The 8,804-nt window shown below is 36.1% G+C and overlaps 1 protein-coding gene across 1 annotated transcript; it reads left to right on the top strand.

Moving 5' to 3' along the window:
- The first annotated feature begins 7,228 nt into the window (after positions 1-7,228).
- LOC104239187 (uncharacterized) lies at positions 7,229-8,569 on the top strand. Its single transcript, XM_009793757.2, has 2 exons — positions 7,229-7,405; positions 7,498-8,569. Exon 2 carries the CDS (start codon positions 7,556-7,558, stop codon positions 8,462-8,464), a length of 909 nt encoding a protein of 302 aa, XP_009792059.1. The 5' UTR covers positions 7,229-7,405; positions 7,498-7,555; the 3' UTR covers positions 8,465-8,569.
- The last annotated feature ends 235 nt before the right edge of the window (positions 8,570-8,804 follow it).

Genomic DNA, 8,804 nt, shown 5'->3' with positions numbered 1-8,804 from the left:
CCATTGAAAGGCGCATTGGGAAAGTTGCATACCGGTGGATACCCCAGCTTGGTGGAAAATTCATCCTGTCTTCCATACTAACCTCCTAAAACCTTTTCGGGAAGACACAGAAGATCCTTCACGGAGCCAACTCACAATACCCAGTATTCGAGGTCCTAATTCAACCGGAAAAAGGCGTGTTTAAGCTATCCTTGATAATAGAGTGATTCATGCCTCAAGGAAAGATCACCAAGAGTTTTTGGTGAAATGGCAGGGCTGTGATGCAGAGGAGAATACTTGGGAGAGGGGAACAAACCTCAAAGCCTACAAGAGCCTAACTGAAGATTATATTGCAAGTAAGGCGCCGAGGACGTCGCTAACTCGGGTGGGGGAGAATGTCATGGACGGCTTTCCAGCCATGCCCCATGACCCTTTAGGAGCGCCCCGTGGCGTCCTAGTAAGCCTCTCAATGCCTAGCGCCATGGACGACCCCGTGGTCTTGGCCGCGCCAAGTGACAAGCACGCATGTGCCTCTGTCGCCCCACCGATATCCCTCGCCAGTGCCCAGTCGTAGGCAGATGCCAACAGCGCCACGCGCGCAGACAACGCCGTGCTCACCGACTATGACGCCAAAGATGCTGCTGCTGACAACGGACCTGTTTCTGCCTTGTAGAAAACTAAGTCCTTTTCATTGTAAATATAGAGTAGTTTTATTTCATGTACTTCCATTATGGTTCTCTAGCTTAGTCAAGTCTAGTCTGGTAGCTTTGGATTATTTTTTTTTAAGCATTATTAGGGGGGATCAAGCAAGCCATCAATTCTCTGTACTGGTATCTCTCCCCCTCGACACCGCGTTGCTTTTTGTAATAGATTTCATTAATGCAATCAAGCTTTCTTTCATTCTCAATTCTCATTTCTGTTCTCTCAATTGCTCTTGACATTGGTTTTCCCGTACTGCACTGACAATCTAGTCTAGCATATGGAGGGGACTTCAGTTGGCGGATAGTAACTGCACTGACATCAGTTGTTTAGCCTTACGTCGCCCTTCCAAGGAATCTCAGGAAGGCACCACGTAACAGGTTATGTACATTTTACTAGATAGTGCACAATATGCCTACTCGATTTTTCGTTTCATTACTCTATCATCCGTTGATCCTCGAATACGATCCCGACTTAATTTCTTGGGCTTTTACTCAGACTTCAAATCTCCAAATCACTTGAATTCATTCCATAATATCTATATAGCTCGGAATCACTCCTACAAGGCATAAAACACACAATTAGTGCAAAACACTAGAGATTAAAGCGCAAACTCAACTAAAGTGCAGTAAATTAGAGTGTAATAATCAACTAAAATATGTAATTATAGCCTATCATCACCATGTGAGGAAGAAAGTAAAAGCATGACGGGTGATGTCATGCCTCTTCATTTATAATTTCATTATTATATAGTGAGGTTGAGAGTAATAGAACGAAGGGTACTGTCGTGCCATTGTTGATTCTATTGCTTTGTATTATTTTCTAGAGTTTGGGATTTATTGCTTGCATTGTCATTTATCCTGAAAGAAGTTAACTTAGTGACTTTGTACTTGCCATTGTTATCGTATTTTTCCTTTTCTACATATTCCTTCCATGTTATTATGCTAAATTCCCTATTTGTTACTTCTGTTGCTTTATGTATATATCTGCTCATGTCTTAGTAGGTATCTTGTCATAGTCTCACCACTACCTCATCGAGGTTAAGCTCAACACATACGGAGGGTCGGTTGTACTCATAATACATTTCTGTACTTCTTGTGCAATTACTAGTGTTGATCTCAGCGGTGTCTAATGGTGCTTCTACTCGGATCATTTCTATAGTGGAAACTTGAGGTTGAGCTGCTAGCATTCACAGTTCCTAAAGTCTTCTTCCATTCCTGTCATTACTGTTTATTTCATTTCAAACAGTTGTGTTTTGTTCAAACCATACTTGTAGTATTCTAGTTGCTCATGAAATGATGACTCCAGATAGAACATTCTATATTATGGGTTTATTTTATGTATTATAGCTTTATTAGTCGTTAATAACTGTTATCACTTTGTTTGAAATTGTTAAAATGGTTATCTAATGTTAGCTTTCCTAGCAAGTAGATGTTAGGCGCCATCATGGCCCCGAGGTTAGGCATCCGGGTCGTGATAAATTGCTATCAGAGCCCTAAGTTGCTTAGGTCTCACGAGTCATGAGCAAGCTTAGTAGTGTGTGTAGGATCGGTACGAAGACGTCTGTACTTATCTTCTATAGACTATAGGGCTTTAGGAAATTTTTACTTCTTTCTTTCTCTATCGGGCGATTTTATTCTATTACTGAAGTTTGAATCTATCTATTCTTGTTCTCTCATAGATGGTGAGGATACGCACAACATCTATGGCGAGTCAGGAGCCGGAGACCCAGGTTGCTGCCACTACCAGAGGTAGAGGCCGGGCCGAGGTCAAGCCAGAGAAAGAGACAGAGGCAGAGCTCAACCTAGAGCACGTGCAACAACACCTATTGTAGAGCCTTAGATCGAGCAGGAGGAGGAGGTTCCTGTTCAAACCGTACCAGTTGGCCCAGCTCAGGTCCTGAGGGGTTATTGCTACCCTGGTACTTCAGAATATTCTAGTCCGTTTAGTGGGCCTTACGGAGAGCGTGGCCTAGACCGGTGCATTTCCACTAGCACCGGTCGTCTCTCAGCCTGGGGGAGGAGCTCAGACTCCCGCTACTCACACACTAGAGCATGCGGCTCACGGATATCAGACTCCAGCAGTTCTGCCAGTTAGTAGATGTCTTGTTATAGCCTTGTCACTAACTCGTCGAGGTTAGACTCGACACTTACGGAGTACATGGTCGGTTATACTCATGATATATTTCTACACTTCTTGTGCAGATACCGGTGTTGGTCCTAGTGGTGCCTAGTAGTGCTTCTACTCAGATTATTTCTACAGCAAAGACTTGAGGTAGAGTTGCCGGCATTCGAAGTTCCTGAAGTCGTCTTCCGTTCCTGTCATTACTGTTTATTTCATTTCAAACAGTTGTATTTCTTTCAAACCATACTTGTAGTATTCTAGTTGCTCATGTAATGATGACTCCAAATTTTTGGGATTAGACTAGAACATGCTATATTATGGGCTTATTTTATGTATTATAACTTTATTAGTCGTTAATAATTGTTATCACTCTGTTTTAAATTGTTAAAATGGTTCAATGGTTATCTAATGTCGGCTTGCCTAGAAAATAGATGTTAGGCGCTATCACGGTCCCGAGGTTGAGAATCTGGGTCGTGACATTACCATATTTGGTTTTCCTATCCCTTGAAGGAAAGGGCAACACATTTACCATACTTAGGTTTTCCTTTTTAGAAGAAAATTATAATTCTTCCATATTTGGCTAGTCCCTTTTTTTGGACAAAAATGCTTGGACTTCTATAAATTGAGGACCCTTTATTCTCATTCAGTATCATCCACTATATAGCCATATGGGTTTTGAGAGTCTTATTTAGGGGGAGTAATTTTCGGGGCAAGTGTTAGTGTATCACTCGTGTTTGCCTCTTTGTGAGGTTGTTCTCTCGATATTTTGTACTCTTTTATATAGTGGATTGCTCATCTCCGTCGTGGATGTATATTAATTGACCGAACCACGTTAAATATTTGTCTCTTTTTGGTATATTTCTCTTCTGTTATCTGATTTATCGTCATTCGAAGTTTATTTTACTAACTTCCGCATGACACCTGATTTTTTCGATCCCAATAATATTCAATAAATTGAAAAATGTTGAGAAAAAGAATTAACAGAGAATATAAAGTCATTAGAAAACGAGAAGACCACAGAGGAGAATATATAAGACTCACATAATAAATGCCAGTTACCATCATAGAAGCAACAGAGATCGTACATACTTCTTCTATTTCAATTTAGAAGACACATTTTTCTTATTAATTCATTCAAAAAAAGAATGATACATTTCTATAATTGGAAATAATTCAACTTTAAACTTTTAATTTTATTCATTTACCTTTAATCAGAAGCTTTTATAAGCATACAAATGGCATGACCCCACAAAGGTTTTACCCCTTAAACTCCGTATCGAATCAAACTAGCTCATCTGAACAAAGTTTAATTCAAAATCAACTTCTGTTCCAACTAATTACTATTCTTTCATTTGGGACAATATATATAATGATCATCATCCAAGTTAAGAAATGACTCAATAAAATTACTTTTGTTTGTCTTATACCAATAATAAAATCATTCGTGTTTTCCAAATTATCCTACAAAATAACTTCTACAATATGTAAAACAATAGAAAATGACATAAATGATCCCTTAGTTTAAGAGTAAGTCTAAAGTTATCCTATAAATATATCAGTGTGCATATAAAATCCCTTAAATTTATGAAGATTAAGCATTTCCGTTTCATGTTAACACTGACAGTTAAAATTAAGGGACAATCTCCTGGGGAAGATGCTGTGCAGTTTTCCGATACTTTCCTTTCATATTCCAAATAAAGTTTCCCAACCCTGTACTTAAGGGGTTAAAAAAAAAATCACTCATAGTATAAGTAAATTTTGCATATTAATATATGTACACCATTAAATACCAGCCTCATGTCTGTTCCAGTGAAGGATTTTGCTGCACATGGCCTTCATTTTCATATTCCGATTTTATAGTTGGACTCATTGAATATTTTTATGAGAAATTTTCGTAAAACACTATCTTTTAGTAATAATTAACTATCTGTAAATACCATTTGCTATATTATAGATTATAGATACTTTTTATGTGGTTATAAGATGTATTTGATGTATTTAAGCTATTGTATTCATGAATACAGTAGCAAAAATAGGCGTGAATCAGGGAAGTCCAGCTAATCAGTTGTTGTATTCGAGTATATTCGACTGTATTTATGGAGTGAAACATGAGATTACAACTGGACAGATTATTGTATTCGACTGTATTCACGGCGTGAAATAGGGGATTACACTATTTTTAAAAGGGAAAGTGAATCAATCAACATAATAGACTCCTAATATAACTCAACAAACTCAATTATAACACACAAATTTTGTATTTTCAGTTATAAAAAAGATTCTCAACTGAAAAATACTCCAAAAACAATAGCAATCTTCAGAAAAATTATATAATACATCTGAATACATAAATTATATTAATTAAAAAAATATATGAATACATTCATGGGATATAGCGCGACAGTGAATACAATGAAATACATAGAATACAACGGGATACATTGAAATACAATAAAAAAAAAGACAATGAATACAATGAAATACATGAAAATACATTTAAATATATTAGCAGAAAATCAAGTTGCTCAGCCCCAAATTCCGTCGTCTTTGTTCAAGAATAAACCCTAATTTCCGGCGAATCTTCCTTGTTATGCCATCAGAATCACTGTCGCTCTCCGATGGATCCAAAGGCAGTGAATTTTCATGCGATTTAATGGCGGCGCGCGACACGAAAATCAGCTTGCTGGAAAGCGGAATGTGATGCCATGGATAACGGCTGTTGACGGACGTTGCTGTTCGAGAAAAGTGGAATTGGTGATTGAACTGGGTGAATGAATGAGGCTCGAACGTATAAATAGTGATGCCATTTTGACCAATTCATTAGAGGCTTAACTACATGAGCCATTTCTGTTGCAACTGTGTTAGCTTTTCCAGTGGGAAGAGACGGCTTGAAAAGCTTTATTCAGGAGCTTATTTGGAGATGATGAAGAGAATGGAATGTATCAAAGTAGAGAGAGAAAGAAAATTGTGTAACTGATTAGTGTATTTAGTGGTTTAGGGCTAGGAGGTAACCAAAATTAAATATTTTGCAATAAACCTTAAAAGGTATATATAGAATATAATTTTTTTAAATGGTATTTATTTAAAATAAATAAAGTGTTTCATATTTTTATCATCCCATCCAAGTCCATATTCCCAATAAGCTATAATTCCATTTTGGCCGCTTAAAATTTTGATGCACCATTATTTTCCATCTATCATTATTTTTTTCCAGATATTTTTTACAAAACATGGGATTTCATCCCAGTAAAAAGAATTTATCTTGATCAAAATTATTAGCTAACATTGAGAATTCGATCTGAGTTTGATGCAAAATTGGGCTAGGGCTAATTAATTGAATTAGCCGTCCCGTCATCCATGTAAAACTAATTACATTATCAGAAGTTGTAATACACTTTATTAGCCATTTATATTTTTCTTGTTTCACTCAAAAAGAAAGTAAATTTAAGTAAGATGAAAGTCAAATACGAGATTTATTTTAGATGTATTTAGCAAAAAGTAATAGAGGTCCAACTGATGAGAGATTTAAGTAGTACACATGGCGATTTGAATTGTAATTTCTTGACAAAACAAAATGAAGATTTTGGAAGTAAACTAAAATTGAATCCTTCATATCCTCAGAAATGGACATATTTCATATTCCATTATGTACAGTTTCCTTAGCACGTGATAGTCTTTCTGTTTTCTTTTCTTTTTATCTGTACCTAATATGCTTTTTTAAGATTCATGTTTGAAATGTTGAAAAAGAAATTTGCCTGTGGAGTTTAGAGGTAAAATGACAAATATCACTGTCAGTCCACCCCCTATCCTCTCTCTCTCTCTACCCTTCAATTTTTTTTTTTTATGACCAATTTATGAGAACACCCTAATGGACTGCTGAAATCACATACTCCCCTTATGATCAAATTAAGACAAATTATCTGTCAAAAAGTGTCAAAAGCATGTGATATCACCAAAATGGGGAGATTGTTTTATAAAAATTACTCCTGACAATATGATTTCTTATATATTATATCCCATGCTTACTCATTCTTATTTCTTCTTTAAGAAATATCTCTACACACTACTAGGCTTTTTATTTTTTTAAACATTACTTTATTTTATATTGACCATCTTCGAGCTTATCTTAATCTTCTATTAAAAAAAAATTAAATAAAAACATGGTTGGAAATGTTAGTTTAACATATACTACTATAACTTACAAGAAAAAATTTAATTTAACATACTATAACTAAAGCCGGTATTTTGATAGTACTATATATAAATCTCTCTGACTCTTTATATCTCTATTTTTTAGCGTTTATTTTCTTTTTTCAAGGAACACAAACGATATATAAAGGTGAATGTATGTTTCATTTTTTGACCCCCCCCCCCCACCCCCACAAATCCTAATCTTTCACTTTTTACCACCGCAAAATTTGGCTATAATCTAAAGCATAAATTGTCATTTCCTTAAACAGTGGATTCCCTTGTACTTTATAAACAACACTGCACCCATTTCACTTTTAAATAACTCCATTAGAAACCTCCTTGCTTCAATGCTCTGAACAATAAAACACAAAGTTCAGAGCTTTTAAGCTACTTCCGTTTTTGGTTCATTCTGGTATGCTTCACTTACCCTTTTTCCTTTCATATTTCAATTGTTTTAATAATAGAATCTTGAAGGGTGTTTTTTTGTGATGTTGTATAATTAAGGGTGTGAAAAAAGAAGAATCTTGGTTTTATCTCTTGTCTTGATTTTGCTGGAAAAGAAATGAGGGACTTTCCATCTTGTTTTGGTGAAAATGGGGTTCAAGTTGCTGATGCTTCTTGTTCAGCTGTTGGGGGTGTGACTAAAACCCCACAGAATTTAGTCACCTGTGTTTATCAGTGTAAACTACTTGGGAAATCTTGTTTGATCACTATTGTTTGGACCAAGGGTTTGATGGGTCAATGCCTTAGTGTTGAAATTGATGATATGTCTCATCAATGTCTTTGTAAAGTTGATGTAAAGCCTTCTCTCTTCTCCAAAAGAAAAGGGTCAAGGTCTTTAGAAGTAAATTCTTGTAAAATTGACCTACACTGGGACTTTTCACTAGCCAAGTTTGGATCTGGCCCAGAGCCTATTGAAGGGTATTATTTAGCTATAGTTTGTAAAGGACAAATGGTTTTGGTCATTGGAGATCTGAGGAAAGAAGCATTTAAAAAGACCAATGCAACTCCTAGTTTTTCAAATGCAATGTTCATTTCTAAAAGAGAACACATATTTGGGAAGAGGGTGTTTGGTACAAAGGCTCAATTTTGTTATACAGGTCCAATTCATGATATTACAATTGAATGTGACTCTAATGGCATTGACGATCCATATCTTTTGGTCCGTATTGACTCTAAAACAGTAATGAAAGTGAAGCATTTGCGCTGGAAGTTTCGCGGTAACTATACTGTTTTAATTGATGGACTCCCTGTTGAAGTGTTTTGGGATGTTCATAACTGGTTGTTCAGTAGCAATTTTGGAAATGCAGTGTTCATGTTTCAAACATGTTTATCGGCTGAGAAGTTGTGGACAACACAAACTTTGTCTGATCTCTCTGTCATGCCTTGGCCATACGCAGAGAGTTTGAGCAATTCCAAATCATCTGGTTTGGGTTTTTCTTTGGTTTTGTATGTTTGGAAGAACGAGTAATTGGAGTGTTCTTCTAGTATTCCCAACAAAGATAGTATAGTTTTAAGATCTTGTTTGTGAACTTGATTGAGTTAATTTCTAATGAATATACTTTTTTTCTTTTCATCTCTTCATGCTATGACCTTTAATCTTGTTCCTCCAAAGAGTAATTTCCTTTGATTACTGGTTGTCATCTAATATTATGACTAATAATTATGTCCATAAAGTACAACTTTCCTTTAAGTATACGCAAACAAATCTGCATCATTATAGATTAACCAGTCAATTTAGCTCGTCATCATGCTAGTGTCTAACATCATAACTTTGTACAACAACAAACCCCGGAAGGGCACAGGGGCAG

Source organism: Nicotiana sylvestris, chromosome 1 (genome assembly GCF_000393655.2).
Source record: "Nicotiana sylvestris chromosome 1, ASM39365v2, whole genome shotgun sequence".
Classification (NCBI taxonomy): Eukaryota; Viridiplantae; Streptophyta; class Magnoliopsida; order Solanales; family Solanaceae; genus Nicotiana; species Nicotiana sylvestris.
The sequence above is the reverse complement of the archived record's forward strand: the minus strand, read 5'-3'. Positions and strand labels throughout refer to the sequence as shown.